Consider the following 27,390-nt stretch of genomic DNA (forward strand, 5'->3'; position numbering starts at 1 on the left):
TGCACACAGTCTAAACTTCTGAGACAATGCTTATAGAGGTAAATGCTCTCTCTCATCTAGAAATTATCCAAGAGAAATTAATGTTATTTATTATAAATACATAAATAAGGAATAAATCCCCAAATGAAATTCTTTGTTTTCTTCTTAAAGGAGCAGGTCAAATGGATAATAGCTTTAGTTGTATTTGACCTTTAAAATACGTAACTTCTTATTCAACATCTTTGCAGCAGACAGCAGAAAAGATAATTCTGTCTGCCTGAAAAAACCTGTGATAATTAGCCTGCAGGGAAATGCTATTAAATGTATTAAATAAGTTCTCCAGGATGAGCAATGGATGTTGATTGCCAGTAGTTTGTGAAGGCCCTTCACTTCTATGATGAATTATCATAGAAAATTATCGGTTTGGTTTAAGATCAAATAAGTTAAACTGTAGGGTATAGGCCCCAGTTTAAACCAGTTATAGCCTAGAAATTGCTACAAATTCTTACTCTGACTGCTTTTGTTTGCATCAGTTATTACAGTGCTTGTTTGTAAACGAGCAAGTTAAGTAACTAGACTAAGTTCAGATTGGTGAATAGGTCAGATGCTTTGGAGAGAGTATCTTCTAATAAGCAGAAAGAAGCTTTAATGTTAATGCTTTGAGAGAAGGCAATCCCATGCGCTTGTAAAATCTTTCAAAGAGGACTTAAAATGGCTGTGAATCACTTTATATGCCATTCAATAACTCATTATCACTTCACCTGAACTTCTTTTCAGCAGATTGCCAAACTGAGGCAGCAGCTTCAGCGCAGTAAGCAGAGTAGTCGTCACAGTAAAGAGAAAGAACGTCAGTCACCTCTCCATGGCAACCATATAGCAATCAGTCAGACTCAGGTAAGTAGATAGTTGCTTATATTAACAGCCTCCTACCTTATCAGGGTTGGGTGAAAAACCTGCTGTTTCTTCCCATCTTTCTTCTGTTTATTTTCTTGTGTGGTGCACTGAAATGCTTAACAACCTGATACCATTGCATCTTCACTGACATTTATCTGATAGTTGTCATATAATAAAAGAAAGAAAATGTAAGCAGGATAGCAACTAAAATATGTCAAGATGCTGTAAAAATTCTGAGTGTGGCCAGATAAGAACGTGTTTCCAGGGATACATACTTGCTTCCAAGTCTAATTTTTGCGGTACGCTTTCAAAAACCTCTGCTCCTCTGGAAGGTATTCGCTTATCAGTTTCACAGCCCAATTTCATCTCAGCTGGTTAAAAAAATAAAAATAGAAAATAAATAAAAAGTACCAAGGCTAAGCAGTCTGGATTGGCAGCCTAACAATTAATTAGTCTTTAAGCAGTAAGTAACAAGCTAACAGATTGTTATGAACGGACTTGTAATTCACTTTACCACGTATTCATCAGTAAAAGACAGCAATCCTGTATCACCAGCTTTGAGGGAAGATCTCATTTCCTTGTCCTATTTTAAGAATCTTACTGATACTTTACTTATTGGTCAATTCTTGGCCAGAGAGGCAATTTCTATGTGACATCAAGGAAGACAATACTGTGGTGTTTACTTTCTAAAAAGAAAGTGATAATTCACCTTGAATTTAAACTCAGCTGAAATCAAGGTGGTGCATGTGAAACTGGTGACTTTTTTCTAGACCGATGACTAGAGAGGAACTGTCACACTATAGGATAAAAGTCTTGTTCTACATGGCTTTATCTAGGAGAGACCTCTTGGTTGTTACCGTAGTTCAGAATCATTATCAATAAAGGATCCTTTCTTCTAGCATGAGAGTTTGTACTTGCAGTGGCTATGTCTTCAGTCATTGCAGTGTATTTTGAGAGCTTACATCACGCTAAATGGAAAAATTGCTATCATCACCAGCCTGTTCTTGTTCTAGACACTGTGACTTAAAGTAAAACCTCCATCAGGCTTCAGCAATCTTTAAGATGCAAAATATTATGTGTAGTTTATGTTGATGACCATTCTCATGTTCTATACCAATGGGCATTGTGATGACTGGACTTCTTTTAGCCATCAGTGTATGTGTTTGATATCCTCGTCTCTGAGAGGTTAAGCTCAGGCTCCTAGCCTGACAGCCTCTGTTTCCCGTTGTATTACCGATTCTTCAAAGTGATGAGTGAGTTTAGGCAAATTTTAATACAGCTGATCATTTTAACACTAGCCTGGCTAAGACAGTTTTTGTTTTCAGGTAACTTTCGTGTTAATGAAGTTAGAAAAATTCAGTTCTGCTTTGAGTACATCTGTATTTCTCCTCTTATGAACATGCTGACACACATGAAGAATAGCTTTGGACAGATTCCCTGGCCAAATTACCTGACTATGGAGGCAGATTCTCAGCAGGGTACAATGGAAGATGCCCCATGTAGTGTCTGTTCTAGCCTTTACAAACTGCCAGTGAAATTGAAACCCAATTATGAGTTCTAAAGCTCAGGCGAGGTTCAGCCAATGACTTCGTGAACCTTAAGTCACTGTAGAAAGCAGTTAATCATGTCTCATTTAACAGTTGCAGACATTTGAGTCCTGATTAAATTTTACGTACAGTGGATCCTTAACTTGGACCCCATGTTACTAACAGGCCACCATGTGAACTCCTGAAGCGTTGGTTCTGTCAGTGTATTTTCTGACTGCCTTTTTAAATAGCTAGTGTTTTAGAAAGAAAAGGTTGAGGTGTGATGGCTTATCCTTTATTTTCCTCCTTCTGTTTGGATAAAACCTCATGGTTAAAGCCTAATCTTGTGATGAAGACACACAGGAAATTGATATTCTTCCTGAAACTTTTATGCCTCTATAACAAAGGATCCCACTACATTTTGCATAGAAAAAGGTTTTGCTTCCCATTTCAAGGTAAGCTGTAGCAGGTACCTGTTCTTACTGTGACTGTAAACGGTGGCACAGTCTTTGACGCTGACTGAAATCCACCTAGGACATGTGCTTTGAAGGAACACTTTAGTACTTGAAGCTCACTTTGTCATGGCTCATGCAACATTTTGATTTCTCAAGAAGGTGTTCTCCGATGAGGCTGGTAAAGTTTTCAGTGCTGGAATCATTGTGGGAAGCTGTCACTGTCAGGTCAGAGAATGCCTGTACACAAGTGATGTGCGCCTTTGGAGCTGCATATTGGGCAATGTTCATCTATCAAGAACTCAGAAAAAATTCTAGATTTTGTCTTAAGCATCCTGTGATTCTTTGAACAAGAAAAGAACATATATTGGGACGTGAACGTTGTTCATGGCTGTCAGCATAAGTACATCTATGCTGTGTAGCTGCTGCCAAGGTAGCTTTTGAGGTTGACTGCAAGATGCATCTGCACGCTTTTGAATGGTTCCTGTTGGTAAGAGAGCTCCGCTCCCAACAGGTTTTTCTGAAAAACATACTTGTATTTATTTACATGCATGATTCTTAAACTTGAAATGATTTAAGAACTTAAGTTCTGAAAAGCTGTAAGCTAATGAAATTAAAGGTTCAGAACAAATGCTTTATTTTTCATTCACTAAAGCCAGCTAAAAGAGAAAAGTACAGTGAGTATTTCAGTTGTGTGGTTAAGCCTTAGGAACGTTACGAAATGTCTTTTGGGTCCCAGTTAAACCATCAGCCCCCCCACCCCCCATGTGCTCCCCATCCCCCTACAGTGTATTCTGTAGTCAATACATCTAAAAAAATATGTATAGCTGCCTACATACTGATAAGTGAAGTAGTAGAATGCTTTTGTTATAGGACACTTCTTTGAATTAAGTAGAGGTAATTGTAGTGGCTTTTGATTTGTGCAAACATTTTTTCTTATTTAAATTTGCCAAGTAAAGACGATCTTCTAGATGGTAAAAGTAATACACAGCTTCTTGCTTTTTAAGTTTATTTAGTACTTTAGTGCTTAGAGTTTTGGTCTCAGGCTTCTGTCTTTATTCCATGTTCCAGCTTCAAATCATGTTACTCTCTACCTTCTAGGCTTCTATTTCCAGATCAGTCCCTATGCCACTGTCAAACATTTCAGTGCCAAAATCAACTGTTTCACGTGTGCCGTGTAATGTAGAAGGAATAAGCCCTGAACTGGAAAAGGTATTCATTAAAGAAAACAGTGGAAAAGAAGAAGTATCCAAGGTAAGCTTATATTAACATGTTTATGGTTGTTTTTTTCTTCATAATCTATAAACACATGGGAAACCTTCCTAGTGAGTAACCTTTCTTGTGGCTGAAATTAAAAATAATTTTCTTCAAAGAACTGTTTGTTTGAAAATTTTGGTTTAGTGTTTTAGGGTGATGTTTGTTTTTGGGGGTTTGGGGTTTTTTTTTTTTTGTTTTTATAGTGCTTCTGGCCAAATATACTTTGTTTAGAATGCCATTTCTGTAGAGAACTTGAAAGTTTTTGTGTGAAATGCAAGTGCTTGAAAATGTAGATACTTCAGGCTACAGTAGCAATTAGAGACCAGATTAATTTATTTGCTTCATTTTGCATTCTCTTTCTTAGGCAAGACTTAAAGTTTCCTGTGCTATGCTCTGCTTTTTTATTTTAATGCTTTTCTTCCATAAACTGAATGTGGACCATTTTACTTCCATGAAACCGCTGTGATCTGTCATAGGAGATCTCTGTATGGGAAATACTGATAAATGGGCAGCTTTGCTTATGTGGGAGAACGGGAGTTGGAATTGTCATTGAGGAGTGCTGGAGTGCTTAGATGACACTTTAAAACATGAAATAACATGGTTTACAGCCACTGTTTCCTAAATAGCCAATGAAGATTTTCTGCTGTGGAATAAAGTACTGTTTTTTCTAGTGTTCTCTAAGATGTAGGTTCTTTTCTTGTGCTCATGTAGTAGCAATTCAGTGTACAAGTCAACCTATAAAACTTTAATCAGAGGTTTAGAATTTCAAAACCTGTATTTGTAGTTCTGCATTTCAGCAGTAAACTTAAGAAGTTTTGGAATAGTTCTGGCTTCTCCAGAGACTTAGCTGTGCAGACAAAGCAGTCTTAAGAATGAAATATTGTAGTAGTAGAAGTTTTATGCTAAGTTTGCTTTCCTAAGCCTGTCTCATCCCTTTAGAAGGGGTGTGTGTTGTAACAGGGAATAAGGAAAAAAACAAGCACACAAACCGAAAGCCCTAATCAATAAACTTTGTTGCACCATCTCCAAAGAGAGTATGTAAAGGTATATATTACAGTGCCACCATTATATTGCTATGGCTAAGGTTGTAATCTCCTGTGGTTAGGGGACATGTCATTTATTTATCGGACAAATCATCTTCATAAATGCTGTCCTTGGGCTTTGACAGCTTATTGCTTGGGATGCAGAACTCAGACTCCTAAGTTACTGAATGTACTGGCTCTGATCCAGCAAAACAGTTAAGCACATACTTAAGTGCATTGTTGGAATGGGGCCAGAGGTGCTCAGCAGTTTATGCAACCAAGGCAATAGTGAACCGTTCTTGCAAACATCTAGCTGGTGAGAGTCTTCAGACACAAAAGAAAGTCATAAATTAGACATTGCCCTTGAAGTCAATTTTTGTGGGCAGAGGGTTGTTTCCTGCTATGTTACTCTTAATTTCTGTGAAGTCTGGTCTAGTGGGACCTGAAGTGGGACTCCTAGCACTGTCTCTGAGCTTGATCTCATATAGCTTACTTAAGGAAGATCATAACAAGAGTAATTTACTCAATCTTACTGCTGGTGAACTTTCTCCTAATACAACAGTTTGGCCTGTTTTTAGCCAGGGGGAGCTGGTGCAGCTAGGTTAAAGGTTAGGAATTACTGAACAAAAGATAAATCATAGGAAACCAAAATTCTTAAGTTTCACTGTCAGTGAAACAATTTATTTTTCTTTCAATTTTCTGCCATTCTTACTTGCTGTAACGTTCTGTATTTTTAGAAAGTATTTTCAAATAGCAATCAAATGTGGTTGGTTGCTTTGGGTGATGTGTGAAGGATAAATTATTCTGTAGGCTTACTTGTAAGATTGGTGTGCATCTAGATTTTCAGCTGGTTTTAACTGTTTTAACCTGTTTCTTTTAACCTGTTTCCACCTTTACTTCACAGTTTTAACAGTGCGTGTTCAAACCTTAATTTTCATAGGAATTTATATATCCAGCTGCATAAAATGCTTTGTTGCCCTATTGTGAATCTGTATTTGTTTGCCAGGAAAGATTTGGGGAATAACATACAACCTGCTAAAAACACCAAGAAGGAATATTACCTTTATTTTAGGTGCCACGTACTACTGAATTTTTTCACACACACCCATCCCCCCACCCATCACACACACCCCAGATTTAGGTGCTACATTAATAGCTTTCTAATTCCTTCCGTTTCATTTCGATAACCACGTTTGGGCTGTCCCAAGTAAAATAAAATGCATTTTATTTCTGTTAAAACTTTTAAGAATTTTAGTCTAGTGTTCTTGAATTTTTTTCTACTACTGTCTCATCTCTTCAGTATAAACTTGTGATTTTAATATTTTTTCTTTTAAAAAATGCTTCTTAGTTCATATATTGAAATCAGACTAGGTAGGACAAAAATAAGCTTAATATTAAAGCAGTTTTATGGATAGTTTTATGGCTATTACTTGAATTACTTTTTTAATTTAGCCTCCGGTTAAAATGGGTAACCAGTGAACCTTTTCTCCCAGTTTCATACTTCCTTGCTTAGTCTTCAGATACACAAATCTGTTTATTTTTTAGACTTGTTTTGGGGTTTTGTAGGGTATGATGTTACCATACTTTCTGTTTTCCCTTTTGCCGACTTGAAATTTTGTAATCCTACTTCTTAAAATACATATAAAGTGATTTGGAATATGTCTTCTGTCTTCTCTTGTACTGACTTAGTTCTGTTAGCAGTTTGAAACGTGCTTCTTTGCTGTTTTTTAATCATATTTTAATAGAAACTGTACTTACAAAAGTATTATTACTTATAAAAGTGAAAATAATTATTGTAGACATCAGTCTTGTTATTTTTGTGTTTCACAAAGATAGGTGATAATACGGTAATGTCATTATGTCATTAGCTTTTAATAATCTCATTGACCATAAAGTTTAGAGGGCTTGCATTGTAAGTGGTCAAAGCATTCCAAATACTAAATTCTTTTCAGTTTAGCCATGTTAAGTGTATATTCTTTCAGATCATTCATCTTGCTTAGTTAGCTGAAGGTGTTCTTTTTCTTTCATAAAACTAAGTTAAAGTCGGCTTTTTTTGAGTCACTTTCTTAATCACCTTTCTCCTCAGATTTATTAATAAGCTTTAATTCATCTTCTCATGCATTTATTCAAAGATCCTGGATATATTTTCCTTCCTGTTTTATAACTTGGTGACTAGTTTTCCAGGAAATTGTGATGGTATATCTCAGTTCCCACCAAAACGTGTAAACGAGAGTCAACTTTTTGTGAAGTTGTGACAGACTTCTGTTCTTTGTCCCGTTGTGACTCCACAACACAAATGTTGGAGAACGGTACGATAAGATGATGGACTTGTTGAGAGTGGGGGGTCGGAAGTGTTCCCCCTTACAGGGTGCATTGCGAAAATAATGGAAAGTGCCCTGTAGCAGGACACAGACACATGCATAAGTCTTGTAATAGGAAAAAAATATTACCAGAGCTATCTTTCAGGTACACAGAAGTAATTGGAAATGAAGCAATTTCGATGGACTGTCGCACAATATAAGTAAAACGATTAACATGTTTCGTGTTTTGATTTCTGATGCTTCTGGAAATAGCAATATGGTTTTATGTACCTATCAGAATACTTAATCCTGTAATAAATTAACTTTTTCTAATTTGCACATATGCAAAGGATCCTTACTTAAATCTTCATATCCTTCATCTGAAAAGTCTTGAGTTTTTTTCATAGTGTTCCTTCCAAGGATACATCACCGGTTTTTGCACTCGCACCTTACCTAATACGTTGATGACTTCACTGATGCTAAAAGAAAGAAGCACTTTCCTATATCTGCCTTTGTGTTCCAATCTAGAGAACAGTTTTTAAATCAAAAACATTGAATGTTTTGCTCTCAAGAAGTTGCCTCCGAAATAGATCTAAGGCTTGTGAAGAACAGATTATTTTTAAGGCTCCCATTAGTATATCACAGTATCGTTCCTGATGCTACTGAGTAGGGCGTTTTTGTTTTTTTTCCAGGAAAATACTGATGCTTAAAACAATGTGCTGAATTTTAACAGTGTATTGAGAGATGCATGTTGTTGTCAAATGGAGCATTTCCACACCATTGCAAGCATGTGAAGGCATCATGTAACTGTGTCCAAGAACACCCTGTCCTATAGGGGTTGGCAGTTGTCCTGTCAGAATACATCTGACATAAGGGTAGTACATGACTGGACACTTTTGCAAGAAAAAAAACCCCAACCCAAAACCAAACAAACCAAACCCCAGCAGATAGAATGCATTAATTTCTAGTTGTTTTCCATGCATCGAGTGTTGTGAAAACTAATTGCAGTTCCATCAAGTTAGCTACCCTATTTCTTATGTTGTAAGATTGTGAAGACTTAGTTTTTAGAATAGTTTAGGCATGTCTCTTGGAGAGTAACTTCTAGAGTATTTTTCAATGTTGATGAGGTTGAATACATAAAATTATTAAAAAGTGGAATACTTCTAGTTGATATTTTCCTGAAGTTTTTTGCACTTGTCAAAACTTGGATGCAGAACTAAGGGAAAGAAATTCAGAAGCACAGTAATCTGAAATATTTGCAGGCATTTTCTATGCCTTAAAAGTTACTTTACTTGGAAAGAGTGATAAATATTAACTTTTTCTAGTTGTGTGTATATTTAGAGGCATGTCTTAAAATACAGATAACTTTTTGTACCTCAAATTTTAATTCAGTGGAGGTTGAAATATGTGATTTGGTATATATGCTTCCTGACTACATAAGACTGTGTTGTTCTTCCAGGTGTGGAAGAACATCTGTGTCATCCTGAAGTCTTTAATTATGTGATCACTTACTGTTTTTTTCTCTCCCTGGAATCCTTCCTTTACCTGTTACATAGAGCTTAGTATATGCGCTTAATGAGCAGCTGTTGGTGTTTTTGTTTTCTCCTCATTAGATATGTGTCCTAATGCTCACTATTAAACCTTGCTTTGAAGTTAGAAATCTGAATTTCTTCCTGGGTTTTTGCTTCTATATAATAGGAGTCTTGAATTTTTGTTCTCTTTTTATCACACCTGTGTGAGAAGAAAGATGGTATTATCTACGCTTTATGGATGGAGAAACACAAATCCATCAGGCTTCTATAATGTGATTCTTCAGGTAGTTCAGGATACTGCATGCCATTTTAGGAGTTTAAAGTGCAGCTCCCATAGTCGCCTGCTGCATCTGTGAGTGTTGAAGACTTTTGCAAATCAGTCCTATATAGACTGGACATCCAGAAAAGATACCATAAAAGAAAAGGTTGGTTCAAATGACTTCCTGTCATCTCACAGAATTTTTATGGCAGAGGTGGAAATAAAAATGCTGTTCTGCATAGCAGTTATTTTTTGGTTATGTTAATTATGAGACTGCTTTCTTTCTACAGCTTCAGTCTTGTTTTCTACCTCTGTGCTGTCTGTGTAACAAATGATAGAATGCTTCACATCTGTCTTGTGCATTGAATGAGTCATGGCCTGTTGAGGGTGGTGGGAATAGCAACATGTAGTCATGTTGTAACACATATACAGTGTGAAGGAGCTGCTGGAACAGACCGCACAGCCGTGTCCAAACTTTTCAGCATTTGATGTAGCAACTGTAATGTTCTCTTTATAGTGTGTTTCTTTGCTCTTAATTGAAATGTGAAATGGTATTAACTGGCTCTTAAGAGAAGGATCTTCCAGCTCTGCTATGTCTGCCTCTTTGTGTAATATGTGGTGGTTTTCTGGATAGATTATTGCTGAAAAGAGACGAATGTGATACTTGGCCAATAAGTTTCATGTCCTCATTGCTAGCGAAAGTGTTGGGTTGCGTTTTAGGCTCTGGAACAATAACTGTTATAGTTTTTGAGTATACGGAGAAGAGGAAAGCAATAGAATAAAAACGTTCTTTTGAAGTGAGAAGGAAAAACGTTTTTTCTTGTAGCTAGATCATTTGGGTTGTTCTCTATGACTTGGATACAGTCCTCACCGAAATGAGGATAAATTATATTTAAATCTTGCAGGCATTTTTTCCCCTTCTCTTTTAAGCAAAATGGTAATTCTCATTTGATTTCTTACATTTAAAGCAGCACTGTATTTAGGATAAAACTGGTTTTCCACTGGTAAGGACAAGTAAGTAGAACGTGCCAATCCACTCCTGTGAACATGTCTACACAGTATATTGCAGAACGGGATGCAAGATCACCCTGGCCAGTGCCAACTGGGCTGATAGGAGCAGGCAGTGCTTACTAGCTCTGGTTCAAGACAAAGCTTGTGAACCTTGTGTAAGCCTGTGCATCATCTACTTAGTTGCCATTTTGTCAGAAGTCACCTATAGAAGTGAAGGATGGAATGTAGAGGTGTGTCAGAGAATTATGACTTACTAGCAAAACTTGGATGGCTTCATTTATAGTTGTAATTCATTTGGTTGTTATGGCAATAGTATGCAACTGTATTTGACATTTTCTACTTTCCCTTCTATCCAAATATGATCTCTGTCAGGGTACCTGTTTTTCTTTCATAACAATAGTGACCTTTATTGAAAATTGTATTACTAAGTGTAATTAGAGATCTGTTTATTTGAAAGGTTTGGGTTTTTAAACTGTCATTAAAAATATAAAAACATAATACTAGCACATGTGTTCTGAGGTTAACTTTGCATTAAGAGTATATAGTTGGCTTGGAACATCCGTACATTCATTGTCCCAGCATTCAGCACAATTAATGTTGTGTCCATTGTCCATTGCATTATTAACTTCTGTCAATTTTTTTCTTTCCGAAATTGCTCGTTTTCTGTCCTTAAGGCTTTGCCTCGTTACTGTAGTTAGGAGTGCTGCAGGCTGACACCGCTTAGGAATTTGATCTTCCCTCTGTAACCTGAATTGCCTGTTTCTCTTGCAGCCTTTGGATATCCCCGATGGTCGAAGGGCCCCACTACCTGCTCACTATCGTAGTAGTAGTACACGAAGCATTGACACTCAGACTCCGTCTGTCCAGGAGCGCAGCAGCAGCTGCAGCAGTCATTCACCGTGTGTGTCTCCCTTTTGCCCTCCTGAATCTCAGGATGGGAGTCCTTGCTCAACAGAAGATTTACTCTATGACCGTGATAAAGGTGAGAGTAGAATGGCCCGCCTTTACCTATGGGAGGCATGTGATGTCCTGCTTTTACAACTACCTTCATTTTACTCATTACATCAGTTTTTGGTTTTATTTGATGATTGTGGGAGGGATTGAGGATTTATCTTAAAATTGGTTTTGTTTGTTTACATATCTTTTTCCCTCTTGTTTGTGAAACTTCACAAACATCTTCCATAAATATGTCAGAGGAGCACAGCAAACAGTCTTAACTATTTATGAAGATTCTAATGTGAAGAATTCAGACTGTAATATGTTTGTGTTTAAAAAAAGGTTTCAAGAAAGTTTGTGGTAGACTATATATTCATCATGGGTGAGTTACTTGCTGATCAAAATGGTGATGCTGAAGTTTTGGACTGCTTTTAAAAGTGCTTCTGAATTCTTACGTTCCTCTTGAAGCTATTTGGTGAGGAGCCTCATATCTGAGTTTGAACAATCTGATGGAAAGTAATTACTTCTCTGTGTATGGTGCATAACAACCCAAAATTTCTGAATAATTTATATGTTTATATGTCAATATCCTTCATTTTTTTCAAAGTCTGTAAAATGTCATTTGGTTTTGTAGAGGGAGTAAACTGGAGTTTCAGTAATTAGGAGTTACTGACAGAACATGTAGTATGAAAATACAGGCACCAGTGTAAAAACATTTTTACACTGGTTTTTTGAACAACTGTTTGCTAATGAAATTTCTCTTGGGCTTCTGGTCAGCTAGCTGGAAACACGGACTTTGGTTGGGAGGGATGCAGTGTTTGGGGAAAACATGCAAGCTAAGCATAGTGAGTTTCACAGAGGAAGTGAAAACTCAAGATGCATTGTAGATTTACCAAGCTAAAGACAGCAGTATTTTGAGGTCATAAGTAAGCTCAAGCTTTTTCTGCAAATATTTTCTGTTTAATAATTCTTAAAGTAATTTGGGAATAAGATTAGGGAAAGGTAGCAGGAGAAATAATAGCTTTTCTTGGTTTCTGAAAAGTATTGCTTTCCCATCTTGGATTTAAAAGGAAGTAGTGGAAATCAAATCCACCTGCCCAGATCCTGAATGGGGGGGTGGCTGTGTGCACGTGTATAAATTAATCACATCAAAGTCTTAGCTCAACATGATAGTTGGCCGTGCTCCAAATATAACAGAGATATTAGCTTCCCCACCCTTTTTCTTTCTTGTAGTATGCGTGTGAATTGTAATGTGTTGTCAACACTGAATCACTAGAGACACATCCACTAAAGTATTAGCACACAAGGAAACATCGTGACAGGTAAATTTGTTCATATATGTCCTGATAATAAATATGAGTTAAAAAGCAAGGGAATTAAAAGAATAATTCCTTTTGCAGTTACTACTCAGTTATCACAGTAATTGGAGTTTTCAGTGATACTTTATTGGCAGTAGTAAGTGAAGACAACAGTGTATCTAATCTTCTTAATGCTTTTCAAGGGTTTTTATCTCCTGCCTTGGATATCTTGAACAGCTAATTGGAGTAAAATTTACTGCTGAACTTTACAATGAGTAGATACTTATTTGTGGATTTTGGTTTTAAGACTGGCTTTAATGCTAGGTTTATATCAAAAGTCCACTGTAGCAGTAGTGTATAGTGATGGTGATAGACAGCCAGCTTTGTAAAGCTAATGTAATGGCATTTTTAAATTAAGGTACTTAATACTGTGCTTACAAAAAATAAAAGCTTTAACTTCTCATCAAAACTTTGTTCTTTAAGGGCAAGGTAGAAACTAGAAAAATGTGTAGTGATTTTTCCAAGGCAAAGTAATTTGTTTAGAGGTTGTAAAAGTAAAGTCAGAAAGGTGCCTTTTGTTCTCAGATCATTAAGATCCCACAGGCTAGTTCTTCTGAATAAGAATGAACTTCAAAATAGGTAAATCATAGGTAAATGAGGGATACAAGCAGAAATTATAAAAGAATAACAAGTTTTGAGAGACAATTTATTAACATCTGTTGTGGATGTTAACTGCTTTATGAAACAAAACTCAGACAGTTTTTTGCACCTTCATTTTAAACGTTTTTGTTCTGCTGGAATAAAACTGTCATGAGTTTGCTGAGAGGCCTGTTAAGTTTTGAAAAGTGCATTGTATAACCAAATGTAGACATTTTAAACCTAACATATTTTTCTGTAACTTTTCTCAAGTTGAGGTTTTACTTCCCTCTCTACGGGAATAATTTGCCTTTACCATTACAAAATATAATTACCAGCTTTATGAATGCTCCTGAGTGTGTAGCTAAATAGGAAAGAAAGGTTAGTAGTTTGACTGAGAGACATGAGCAGTGAGAGGAGCCAGCACTTTGTATAGACACAGCACTGCTTTACATTTCTAAAGCATCTTTTATTTCTTGTGCAAAGCTCTGCTTTGGCCTGAGGCCCTCACAGCTGCTCTTTGGACTGTATCAGCTGTTTGGTTTACATTTCTGCAAGAAGCTGCTAAATCTATTGAATTTTTCAAAAGATAGTGAAAGCTAAATTTCAGAAAAGGCCCACAATACTTCTCCAAATGGAGCAGTAGCAGTAAATGGTATTGATTGGAGCAGGGAGGGAAGGGTGGGAGAGAAGGTATTTTAATGGCATCTGGCTTTACGATTTTGTTTTCAAATATCAGCCTATTGCAAGGCAAGTGACTGCCTTGCTGCATTAAAGCTACCAGTTTCACTAGGTTTGTTTTATGATACTGTGGTCCATGAGAATACAATTTAGTGTGCTACACAGCAGACTTAGCAGCCCTGGCAGAGGTAAAGTTCAAAGGCAAAAATGGGCGGGGGTGGTGGTGTACAAAAATAGATAGTGTAACCTGCTTTCTGGGATTTTGATTTAGGTGCTTTTGTGTAGCACTGAGTATTCCCGCTGCTGCTAGCAGGCTGTTACAAGCAAAATGTTCATGAATTAAAGATACTTTTTAACTTCTGGGCATCTGATTCATAGTTTTTAAAATGAAAGTTGTGTGTGAAGTCTGTGGATAGTCTTAAGAAGCAAAGGTGGTTTTGAACCTATCAAAACAAATCCCAAGGCTCGCTGGCAAAGTTTCTTGTTTCCTTTAAGTTTTGTCACTCAAAAAATTGTTTTACGGGTTCTTTTTTAGTTTGCCTCCTTTTGTGCTGTAATATATGCAAGCTAGAATTTGAGATATTAAGTCTTCTGGTTAAAATAGTATTTTTAATGTGTAATTACAGTCTTAAACATTTTCTAGATAACAGAATATATCCATTTTGAACATTTATGTTTACAAATTCTGTGTAATAAGGCTCCATATTGTCTGCTCTGCGGTTATGGTAACAAAACTCACTTTAAAGGTTACATCTGTTAATCTTCAATCATTGTCATCTTAATGAAAGTTGATTAGTTAGCTGGTACGGGCCAGCAGTGCACACCCTGCTGGTGGGAGCAAGATTCAGATGTGTCCTGTGCCGTGAAGGCACATGCATTGATTGCAGCCTTGCAGACAGTAAAAAAAAATGTGTAAGTAGTACAGCTTGAGAACACAACATTTGCAGTGCCATGAAGGATTGCTAACGTGACAGTTTAGCACTTACGAACTTACAAGATACACTGGCTTAAGCTCTAATATCCATCTCTTGCCACTTTAACTCATAGCCTATTTTCCCAGTGCACTTCTGTTCCTGCACTGCTGCTGTAGGTGTAGAACCAACACCAAGCTCGTACATGCGAGCCTGCTAATAACCACATGTGTTTTTCAAACAGTAATGTGTGTATTTGGCCAAAATGAAAAGCTAACAACTTAGTAAGCTTTAAAAGCAGGGAGGGCAGAGGGAGAAACAGCATGGTTAAGTTATACAATGTCATGTCTTTTACTTGTTTAACAGCTGTCTTATATAGAAAGTTTCAGCCAGCCAGGGCTAAATAAACCAAAAACTTGATTGAAAACTGAACTGGCTAGACAAGACTCTAAATCTTCCAAGAACTGACTTAAATTTGAATTCCATTTGATTCTTTCCTTGGATGTACTTCCACAGTTTCCCACTGTTTGGTGGAATGAACAGTAGCACATTTGTGTCTCAATTTTTTTAAATAGAAACTTGGATCTTCAATTTTAAATATTAGAAGGAGGAAACAAACTGTCTGGGTTCTGTTAATGATTTCTGTGTTTGGAATGAGCTGTGTGGGCCAACAGTGGAAAGATGCCAACCGGACCATCATGCTCCCAGCTTGGCAGATACCTGTATTGTCTCCAAGCTTTTTCTGCCTTCGTACAGTTAACGCCTAAAATTCTGTAAATAGAAGTTCTGTGTTCGCTCTGCAGCAGGAATGAACTGAATAATCAATATGCTGCCGAGGTTTGCTTCAACTGGGCTTTTTTCTGGTATCTTTCATAGTAAATCTTCAGAGGGAAGTGTGCCGTTTGAGTTGATTTGTGTCTTGTAAGAGTAAGCAGAGATGTTTCAAAACCTCTAATGATTAGCCTTTGTATTTGAGTCATGGTTCTACAAAAGTTTATGTAGTTACTCTTTGTCAGCTGTTAAAGACAACTGTATATGCTTCAGTGATTCATAGTGCTTGAAGCTTTGGTTGCTTCATGGCACACATGAACAACAGCAGAATAAGCAAAGGTACCTGAGTTAAAAATGGTAAGGTACCCCACGTTGGTGGAAAGACTCAAAAGGAGCTAAAGCAAGAGCAGTTATTTTTCTCCAAATAAGGTGTGTTTGTAAGTTGAGGGATCCTCTCAGGGAATTAGGGAGCCACTAATACTAGCCTGAAATAGATGTTGCTCTTTGAAAAAGGTAGAAGCCACTGCAGAAAGCTAATTTTCTGTGAGTAGTTATTTGCGTACCTACTTTATTTCCTTAATGCATTGAATATCATGTTGTCAAGATGAGTGTTTAAAATGAATCCTTTCATAGTCTTAATTTTTCAAACTTTTGTGCAGTTGAGCCTTCTCTCGTTTATTTTCTGAGAAGTACAAAGAAATCTGCCTATTGCCTTGTGTCCTAGATCTTCACACCTTTACTTCTAAGTGTGTCTAGTAAAATAGACACAGACAGCTGGCATTACAAAGAATACCTGTGTCATACAGTTGGTAGTGATGGGAGAATTGAATTGTGAAAGTTTTATTTTGGATGCTAAAACAGCTTCACAATTGTGAAGCAAATAAGATAGGACACTGTAATGATGCGGTATCGGTACTTGCGTTGCAAAGAAACAAAGCGTGTTTGTAACTTCTGAACTATTCATGAGACCAATGAGGTCAATATTCCAGTGAAGAATTACATTTTAAAATAAGATACGTGCTGTATACACACGTTTTCAATAACTGTGTTTATACAGTGAGAAAGGTGTGTTATCATTACCACTCATAATTCTTCTGCATGTATTATGCATATTACCTTGTTCATTTATGGTTTTTGAAATACATAATATGGAACGTATTTGTTTCCAGGATGACAGCTCTGCTTTGTTCCGATTGCAGTGTTCTGGATAAAAATATCCTTCTGTTATGTGTTGTTATATGATAGATTACTGCTGCACTGAAGCTTTATTCAGAATAAATGTGCTATACAAGGCTGTTAGAAATAGCCTGCAATAAAGGAAGCATTGTAGTAGAAGCAAACCAGCATAGTGGCTAAATTGTGAAAAAAGGCATCTTGTTTGGAAATCGAATTTAATTACAAAGCACTCTCAATCTCTAGTAATATAACTGCTTTAAATTTTCAGACAGTGGGAGTAGCTCACCGTTGCCCAAGTATGCCTCATCTCCCAAACCAAACAACAGCTACATGTTCAAACGAGAGCCCCCAGAGGGATGTGAGCGAGTGAAGGTCTTTGAGGAAATGTCGTAAGTAATGCCTTTTGTATCAGCTGGTATCTGCAAAGCAGTAAACCTGTTTACTGAGCCTATTCAACTGCAGATGAATAAACTATTCCAGCTGATGAGTTTTTCAGGAGCAAACTATTCTTAGAGTTTGTACAGAAGAGAGGTTGAAGTGTTCACGTTGGTTTGAAGAGGAAATGGAGTCTTTTATGCTTGAACTCTTTATGTGCATTTATAAAGGGCAGTAAAAATCCAAGCAGAAAAGAAAGGTACCTTTAATTTCCTAAGAATTTATAAACCTCTTTCCATATTTTTTTTATTAACTTTTAAAATGTTCATGGCTTAAAGCAAAAACTCTCCTTGTCATAATTGTTTATCTCTTTGAAGCATAGGTTACAGTTTAATATGAATGAAACATACAAAATAAAATGAAGCATATGTAAAGTGTTTGTAGACAGTAGTATACTTATGGCATAGACTTTGCTCAATATTTTTGCTGAGCAACAAATCGGAAATTAAACTCCTGGACATTATGTCTTTTTCCCCTAGACTCAGCAGTATTTGAGCACATGCTGTCGAGGTTGCATGCTTAGCTCCTGTGGATGAAAGAATTAAGGAGGGGACATTTCTTGCTCTTAACAATATTCATTGCCTGCTGGATGGTGAAGGGAGCAATGCTGGGTTGTGGAGGAAGCCTCCAGACAAATTACAGAATATGTGAAAGGAGAGGTCTATTTCATGGAGGTTTTCAAAGGGATTTAATGTGACTAAATGTGTTGTTTCTGCAGTGTTTTTATTAAAGAAGAATTTGTGCCATTCTAAATTACCGCAGCATTTTTTCATATGCATATGAACTACAGATTTTTCTTGCTGGAAGTTGCATGTTGATCCAGTAATTATCAAATCATAATGTGATGGTACTATTTTTAATGCTGTGGATCAGTTAGCTGACTACCAATATGGAAGATGTTTGCCCCTCTGTCCAATTAATCCCATTCCTTGTCATTCACATTTTAGCAACGTGTAGAACCACAAAGTTCACGACATATAAAACATCTTGGTTGGCCAGGTATATAATCTTTTTTCTTGTTGTAGGTCTCGTCAGCCTGTCTCAGCCCCTCTCTTTTCATGTCCTGACAAAAACAAGGTTAATTTCATCCCAACTGGATCAGCTTTTTGTCCTGTAAAACTTCTGGGCCCCCTCCTTCCCGCTTCAGACCTGACGCTGAAGAACTCTCCAAACTCTAGTCAAAGCACAGCTTTGAGCACCCTGACTGTTGAGCAGCTTTCGTCTCGGATCTCTTTCTCATCTCTGTCAGATGACACCAGCACAATGGACTCTACAGAGGTCCCAGTACAGCAACCGTCCCAACAGCAGCAGCCGCTTTTGCAAGAAATTCAGACTGAAGACCATTCCTCTCCTCAGAGCTACGTGTTAATCTAGACCCAGGTGGAGCGGGCCTCTGCCCTTGAAACAAGGATTGAGGAGATAATCATTCAGATACATCTGCATGAGGTGGCAACCTTTCAGAACAACACAGAATACTTAGCAGCATTCAGAAAAAATCTCAACGCTGTTCTTGACAGGGACCGAATTCATATTCAGCATTTTTTGTGAGAAAGCAGTAATGCCTGCAGAATCCGTATATCATTAAGCGTTTTAAGTGGAGACTATGCATTTCATAGTATGTTTGACCAGATTAGTACTGTGTCCTGTGTTCTGTTTCAAATTCTACAGTATGAATAAGCTCTATATATATATATAAAAAAAAAAGTTGCCTGTCTGAATAGAAAATGTCTTGCTGTGTTGTGTCCTATGGAAAATACTGTACTTCAGGATTATGTTTACAATTGATCCAGGTGTTTATGTTTCTAACTTCTGTAATACACACAATGCAAAAAAAAAAAAAAAAAAAATGGCCACAACAGTTGCACAGTGCCCACCCTATGGCCTAGCTTCAGGTACTTCTCTTGAAGTGTAAACTCAGGTAACTTGGAATGTATATCATATTGGGATATAAAATATTTTACAGCTACAAAGCTAAAGAGGGAACATCACTCTTTTGCCTTTATTTTATGCATTAATATTTCCTCATTACATTCCACTTTCTTGGAATAAGTGCATTCAGATCCAGGTGAACGATGACCCTGGACATGGGTGAACATGAGGAGAACCAGCAAATCTGTGATGTATATCACTTTTTCATGTGCTTACAAGTAAAACAACTGTTGCATTTACTGTCATTTCAATATATGTAAAAATGTGGCATTTAAAGGTTTCAGGTGTTGCTCAGTTAATGACTGTTAAACTGTTGCAAATAAAGTGTTCAGTACTAGGCTGTACATGAGAAACATTCCACATTGTGTGCGAGAGGATTTTGAAAGACAAGAATGTTTTTGTTCAAGAACAGAAATTCTTTCAGGTTTCACAGGGGGTGACGGGGATTTCCTCTCATGTTGTTGTTGGCAGTTAAGGATGTGAAATGCTACTGTTACCGTCTAAAAGTCAAATTAATGTTTAGTTTCTCTTTTGGAAATACTCATTCATTTGCTGGTTGGAAGTAGGTTTTCAGATTTTGTCAAGCAGTGTTAGATGAGCAGCGTTTTATTTATGTAGTGAGTAATTGTGTTTGGATTAAAGTCCAGAAGTAGCAAGTGGGTGTTCTAAGAGGGGTGGGGAAGACAATAGGTTTTAAGTTTATGTTACTTAATCAAAGCTTCGCCCATAACTTCCAGTTAAACTTGTGTGTGTAAAAGTGTGTTTCCCCCCTCAAGTGTGAATTAAAAAAAAATCCTTGTAAAATAATCCTGGTTTTGCAGGCAGGACACTTTCTCAAAATAGTACATGGCAAGAACGGGTTAGTGATGCTCTTCTGTTGTACTGGAACAAGAGGAACATTGCTTTCAGAGGTAATTTCCTGTGATACAAAGAGGACCCCAAAGGCAAAATAAACTTGATGTTCTTGCTCCATTGCTTTCAGCTCAGTGGAACTACATTTATGCTGTCTGCTCCTAAGAGAATAAGGTTCACCTTTTCCAGGAACTGAAGGGATTAGTAGCCTGCAGCTACTGAGCATTTAAACTTGCTCCATTATGGTTTTTTCCTCTGCTGAAGATGAGATTGGAGGGGGGTGGGAGTGAGCCACCAATAACTACTCACTAAATGTGTGCTTTCTTTGGAGATAAAACATTGTTTCCTTTTTATTACTGTGTTTTTGTTAATACTATCTTACAAGGTGGAATCTGCAGCCTATAAAACAGTCACTGTTTTTTGACTCCCCTTGCAGAAAATAGAGGAGGGAGAGGTCTGTCTCTAACCATTTTCATGTGAAAAACCTTCCTGAAACACAACAGCCATCTTTAACCCTACTAATCTCAGGCCTAGGTGAAAACACTATATATTTTATAGACTGAAGATAAAAGGGGAGAAAATACTCGTGATGTTAAGTATTGATTCCTTTTAATATTTTTCTTTCTAGATTAACACTGCAGTATGATGATCTTTTTATGCTCTAGTTATGTCCAGATAAGAAGTCGTAGTCTCGGTTGTTGGTGTTAGGTTACCAGGGATATGATGAGTGGTTTTTAGATCAGTGATGAGGTCTGTACAATATTTGCAATGCCATTATGTGTTCTTTTTTTTCCACGAGAAACTAAATATTAATTAAATTGCACATTTGTTCTTGGCAGATTTGGAGGTTTTGAACCAAATGTGTTAAAGCTAATGCTTTGCCATGTAAATTTCCCAGCAGTTGTTTATCTCAATTGTATTCTACATCCAGCTGTAGAAATTTGTCAAATATTGTTTAAAGTTTTGTACATAGTTGTACTGTTATTTCTAGCCACTGTGCTGAACAGTATTCAAGTTATCACACAATATTGCTTTACACAAGGAAATGTGTGGCTTTTGTTTTGTATTTTTTTCAGTATAGAAGTTCCTGTGTCTTATTTAAATAAAAATTATAGTTAAAAAAAGAAGTGGTGGAGACAACACACAAAAGTTCATTTATTTGGGTTGGAAACTGTGTATGAAACATTATAGAATGAGATTAAAGGTTAATATTACTCCAAGTTTACATCTAGAATAATGTCAACCATGTTTCTTTATGACTAGTGTGCCATGTCTTCTAGAATATGTTAATCTCTTATCTTTTTTTTTTTTTTTGCATAACACTGTTCTAGGAAGGGGAAAATGTCTAAAAATAGCAGAATGCTTAAATATGCTTAAAAATAGCATATTTTATTTCTGCATATAATACGGCTTTTCTTTCTGCAGAGCATAGAAAAAATATCAGTTAAGTGTTATTGGAAACTGTGTATCTGCTGCTATGTTTGTGGTATGGCTAATTTCAAGTTATCTGTTGAAAATTATGAAAGCCATTAGATGTTTCACTGTGTGAAACTAAACTAAACCCCTAAAGGATGTGGTATAAATCTACTGACAGTTTTGGTTTCATGTTGTTTTGTGTGAGTCAAATGATTGTCATTTGACTTGCAGAATAATTCTTTCCAGATGGGGGGTGAGGAGGAGGGAGGAAGAAAGAATAATAATATTTAAATACATGTAAATCCTCCAAAGTCAGTGTTTACCGAAGCACTATGGCAATAACCATCAAGAATGGTTTAATGCTCATTATCAGTAAGTGGAAATGTAAGTTTTCAACTTCCCATGGGTTACAGGGTTTCAGTATAACTACGTTAAAAATATTAACTGAAAGTGCTGAAAGTCTGGACCCTCAAAGGCCATAGTTATCCCACCTTGCTATGAAGATGCTTCATGTTCTTCGGTCAGAAACTGCTTGGTTTCTGCCAATTCATCATCAGCTTGCAGGACTTGCTAGGAGAAACTTTGTGACTGCCTTGTCCTCTAAAAGGATTTGGCTGCAGCAGTTTCAGGCTGCCCTTGCAGGGGAGGGCATCTTCTCCTCAAGTATTACTTTGACAAAAGTACGTGGTTTGTCCTGAATCGACACATTGCAACTTGCACCACGGGTAACTTCTTCGCCACCCAGGTGCACCTAGGCCTTGCGTGGATATTACGGTTGCGGTAACGTGCCGCTTCTGCATAAGCCGCATTTGGAAGTTGTGTGCTTGGTGTAATTCACTGCGTATGTCTTCCTCAAAGCCAAGACAAGCAGTCTGAAATGTGCCGAGGGTATGAAATGAGATACTAATGAAGTTATTTTGCCTTGTGTCCCTGCTTCATGACTAAAAGATCTTCCTTGACTTGAACATTTTATTTTCTAGTAATTCATGGCTCTGGAAGGACTCTGAAGAGACTGGAGGGCTGTGTAAGGGGAGCTCTTGGCTACCTATGCGGGGGGTAGAGGGCAACAGATAGTGACCTGCTTCTTTTAGGAAGGAGGATACGGTCAGGGAAATGATCCATGGCTTCCTGACAGACCAGCTCTTGGGAAGGGCCAGATACTGGCCCGAGGGTAGAGTCTCAGTAGCTTTATAGTATTCAAATGTAACCCTGGACTAATGCAAAATAAACACAAGACATTGAATGGATTAGAGATGTTGACTGACATCACAGTTGCAAGCAAAGACCACTGGGGCTTAGCAAACTAGCTCCTGGCCTGACTCTGTGGTAATGGATTGATACCTTCATCTGTTACTTGAGGTAAAATCCAAGCAGCTTGAAGATGACAGATGACTAGTAGAAGTATAAATCAATTACTGTTGTAAAACAGCCTGGCATGCTTTGCAAAATATAGCCGTGCAAACACAAATCTGAAGCTACAGAATTGGGAGGGAGTAACCATAGTTCATACAGTGTGTTGCCAGAAACTAAACGCAGGGAAGGAGTGCAAGTTGGGAAAGTACACCTGTTACTGGGTTGTACATGTACAGCCATTCATACTTGGTACTTGGCTACAGAAAGTTGTTCAAATATTGTCATGCAGTTAAGATACGTATATCTTTCTCTGTTTGCGTTAGTGTAGCTGGTCCTGGAAAACTGTCTCGTTCAGGAGACGCTGTAAAAGGCTGGAGAAGACTCAGGGAAGAACTATAGGAATGAGTGAGGTACTGGAAAAGACATGCAGCAAGGTTTTGTAGGGGCTCAGCATGTTTATGTTGGTGGTTGAGTGACATTTAATTCCAATTAGTAAATACCTACATATGAAATACTTAGTAATCAGCTGCTTAAATTTAACAGACATGGAATACTAAAGCAGTAAGAAAAGGAAGCTAGAGGAATTCACAGTAGAAAAGTGGATTTATTTTAGCGCTAAAAGTAATTAGGTACTGGACCAACTTGCAAAGGTGGATTTTTTCAAGTACTGATATGCCTAAAATAAGATGATTTTACAAAGGATGTGCTCAAAGATGTTTTTATAAGCCTTACTAACTCATGTTTATTTGAGTCTTTTCATATTTCAGTTGACTTTAAAAGAAGTAGATTTTTTTAAACTACCATAGGCATTCTTGCATCAGTAAAAAAGTGGTATGCTGCAATACTTTTAACTAGAGAATTAACACTTTTTAAAGAAACTGTCTGGAATAGTTCTTTGAAGGTAATTTCTGGCTTCTGAAAATTTTTGGTTTGTCACACATGAATGAAGTCTCCAGTAAAGCAGAGGTGGTTGAGAGGCTTTACACAGTGGGTTTGATTTCTGTCACATCCTCAATAGCACTGCAGTTTTGGAGAGTAGGCGGTGTCTTTTTGGAGTGCAGCAGGTCACAGAAATAACGTGTCACTGAAGTGGGGCTGATTGGAAAACGCTGATTGAGAAGGTAGAGTGTTTCCTCAGTAAAGACCACATTGGAAGTAAGTGAACATGCAAGTTAAACTGCTAATACAGTTGACAACAAGAAATAATAATAGTCAGATGAAGCTGGATAGAGAGATGGCCAGTTTTTTAAGAACTTGAAATTTTATCTCAGGTTGTAACAAGTTCTGATGTTAAATTGGCTGCCTTGAACTGTAGCCTGGAAACTCAAAATGCAGAAGAGCTGGTAGCCTGGGAGAAGAGGAAGTTGTGTAATCTTTTTTTTTTTTTTTTTTTTTTTTTTTTACCTCTCGAATTAGAAACTGGGCTTGTTAATGAAGCACAATTAGGCTAATAACTGTGCCTGTAGAAAAATAAGTTCTGGGTTTTTAAAAAAGTGTGTGTGTGTGTATGTGCATAGTGAAGTTGTGTGGTGAAACTTTGCAGTGATTTGTACAACTGTTGGTTGAGAAACGGTTTGCTCAGGGCAACGTATGTTTAGTAATACCCATGGTAATCTATTTCTTTTACCCTTGTTTTTACTTTTACTTATCCAAATAAGCTGTAAGTAAATAGCGTTATCTAAATCCAGACTGCTGGGCGTAACAGTCCTGCTAATTAATTCCGGGTGTCTAACTGCTCACTGCAAGAGGAGAGGAGATCTGAGAGCTCTTGAGATTGTTGTGGAAAGAGGTTCTTTCTCCGAGGAGAAAGCTAAAAGAAACTAGGCTCCCTGTTAAGGCTGGTCCTGCCCTATCTCTGTGATACTCTCTCCATAAGATTGGTGGTATCTTTCGGCTTGTTAGGCAGGGAAGGAAGAACATTCTCGTGGAAGAAAAAGTAAGGGTGTTGCCTTTTGAAACTAAACATTGTTTTTAGGAAGTAGGAAAAAAACCCACTTGGCTCTGCTTTTGTGATTCCTTTAGATTCTGATTCGTTCTACCTCCTGAATGCTGAAAAACAATCAGCATTTTGGTGTCAGTCGCTGAAAAAATGTTTCAGGTGTAGCCTTACATCTCTGTGACAGTACAGAGGTGATACCATACTACAGACTGGCACCGCATGGCTTTATTTTGGATGGGGCACGTGCGTGTACGTTAAGGATTGCCACCTCATTGAGGGGCTCTTGTTCGTGAAATGGAGTTGGGTACAATGGTGGGTGTGTTTTCTGTTCTCATGAGGAATGTCAAGGGACAGTTCAGACACTTTCTGCATTCAGTACCTAAGAAACCTGCTTCCCTCTAGGGAGTACCTTCTGTTTTGACCTTCTTCTGGAGGGGAACACTAAACCCTTGGGGGCGATGAAGATGGTGATAGGTCTTTCACTTTCTAAGCAGTGGGAAAGCAAAGGCAGCCTAGGCCCTACCCGTACCTGATTTGGAGAGCAACCTTGTATGTGCATATTTATATGCACAGGATGTTCTCTGGGTTAGGACAGTGGATCCCTTAATACTCCAGAGGAGCATTAGCTTGCGTAAGTGTCATTTGTTCTCCAAACCAGGCCATCTGTAGATTGTGGTCTGTCTCCTTGGTGGCATCCTAACTGAAAGGCTGTTGAATGCAGCACTGTAGCATGATTTGGTTTGGTTTCCAGGAAGTGAGAAAATGTACCTACTAGACTGGAAAACAAACTAGGCACTCGGGGGGGGGGGGGGGGGGGTGGGAGAAGCTTGTTTGGAAATCCTGTGAGAACTTCAGTGTGGGGCATCCCAGCAGCCTGGGGTCTTGGTATTTGCATAGCTGCCCTGTGGTGCCTGTGGAAATGCACAGAGGGAAACTAAAGATGTATGTGCCTTTGGGATTAGGGACTGTTGAATAGACTTGTAAGAATATTCTGGATTTGGAACGTAAAGTTTTAGATATAACTCTCTGGATCAAAAATGTAATTGTCATAAATGTCAGCTGGAGCAGGTTGCTCAGGCGGTGTCCTGTTGGGTTTGGAGTATCTCCAGGGACAGAGACTCTACAATGTCCATGGGCAACCTGTTCCAGTGTTTGACCACGCTTACAGTAAAAAAAAGTATTTTGGTACGTTTAAATGGAGTATCCTGTATTTCAGTTTGTCCATTGTCTCTGGGCAGCAGTGAGAAAAGTCTGGGTCCACCTTTTTTGAAACCAGTCCCCCTTCTCCCATTTCAGATACTAATCCACATGGATGACATTCCACCCGAGCCTTCTACAGCACTGAGTTAGAGAGGAGGGACTGAGCTTGAAGCAGGTGATCCTTGAAAATCAGCCAGGTCTCCTAGACTCCTTTCCAGTTCTGTATCCCATGGATGTAGCCACAGCTGTATCCCACAACTTACAAGCAGGTCCCTGAAGGGGTCACAGTCTGCTCTCCTAAAGTCGATAGTTGTGATCTGGCTTTTTGTTTTTCCCCCCTTCCTTTCAGGATCCTAAACTTCACTGTCTTCTGGTAACTTTGGCCAAACCTGCCCCAACCTTCATGTGCCTGATGAGCTGTTCTTTGTAGGTGTGCAGTCTAGCTGAGCGTCTCCTCTCACCAGCTCCTTGGCTGTCTCGGGAGGTTACGGGGGTACTACAGAAACCTGGGTTGCTTGTCTGCTGCTGTGTTGTCTCTCCAGCAGATCTCACGGTGGTTCAAGGCTCCCAGGGAACAGGGCCTATGAATGGGAGGCTTCTTCCAATTTTCTGAAGAAGGCCTCATATACTCCCTTGTGATCAGGTGGTCTTGTGGCAGACACTCATCACAAGTCACCCATGTTGGTCTGCCCTCTAATCCTGACCCATGAGCTGGGTCACCACTCATCCCACGGCATCCTTCCCAGATATAGGGCAGCTTTCCCTCCTCACCATCCTGTCTGGTCCTATCTAAAGAGCCCATATCCAGCCATGGCAGTGCTCCAGTTGTGTAAGCTGTCCCACCACAACCCTGATCCCAGTGAGATGGTATCCCTGGAACTGCGTGCAGGCCTCCAGTTCCTCCTGTTTGCTCCCCGGGCTGCATGCATTAGCGTACAGCCCCTTCAGGGGCCACCCTGACCTCTCAGAAGCATTAGGAGAGCTCCCCACAGTGCTGTTTTCTCTGTATTTTGTGTATTTGGGTCACCTGGAGTGGGCCCGCCCTTTGTCATCTCCAAGATCTCTCCTGAATACATCACCCTGCACCCTTGTTTGCCAAACCTGGACCACCACTTTGTCACTTGACTGGCCTCAGCAGTGTCTCCATGATGTCTGGGATGCAAGTCCCCAGCAAGCCGCCAACCTCCCTAAATGATGGCATCGGGTTGGCAGCGGGGAAGTTGTCCACTGCTGCTGCCTCCTAGTACTGCTGCGTGGCCCAGGCCTGGCAGGTGCAGGGGCTTCTTGGGACACAGCTCCCATGGCATTGGCCCTGTTCTGCAAATGCAGATCTGCAGGTGGAGCAGCAGCCATCCTCCTGGTGCTGGAAAGTCACCAGCTCCCAGCCTTCACCATCGTGGGAGTCTCCATTTCCCAATCTGGCAAGTACAGGCTCTGCCTGCCCCTCCTGCGTGGGAGTCTCCTTTCCACCATCTCTGATGACTGGGAGAGGTTTCCTCCTCATTGCAAACCAAGAGGATGTGACCTGATCTCCTGCAGCCTTCAGGACTTAAGGCAGGTAGCATCACAGTGTTTTGGGCTCTGGCAGTAAGATGGGGACAGGAACCATCATGAAACCATGAATC

General features: G+C 38.6%; 1 protein-coding gene across 2 annotated transcripts in view; it reads left to right on the forward strand.

The window, feature by feature from the left end:
• The window catches only part of GLCCI1 (glucocorticoid induced 1), a 58,349-nt gene extending 37,267 nt beyond the window's left edge, over window positions 1–21,082 (forward strand). Inside the window, exons 4-8 of one of the 2 annotated variants that reach the window (XM_037383111.1) lie at window positions 757–873; window positions 3,953–4,105; window positions 11,004–11,214; window positions 16,910–17,030; window positions 18,102–21,082. In XM_037383111.1, the coding sequence (XP_037239008.1) occupies window positions 757–873; window positions 3,953–4,105; window positions 11,004–11,214; window positions 16,910–17,030; window positions 18,102–18,450 (951 nt within the window). In that variant the 3' untranslated portion in view covers window positions 18,451–21,082. The remainder of the gene's footprint in view (window positions 1–756; window positions 874–3,952; window positions 4,106–11,003; window positions 11,215–16,909; window positions 17,031–18,101) is intronic. The other variant, XM_037383112.1, reaches the window with a different exon arrangement.
• Window positions 21,083–27,390: the final 6,308 nt, after the last annotated feature.

The sequence above is a fragment of the Falco rusticolus genome, chromosome 4 (assembly GCF_015220075.1).
Source record: "Falco rusticolus isolate bFalRus1 chromosome 4, bFalRus1.pri, whole genome shotgun sequence".
Taxonomy (NCBI): Eukaryota; Metazoa; Chordata; class Aves; order Falconiformes; family Falconidae; genus Falco; species Falco rusticolus.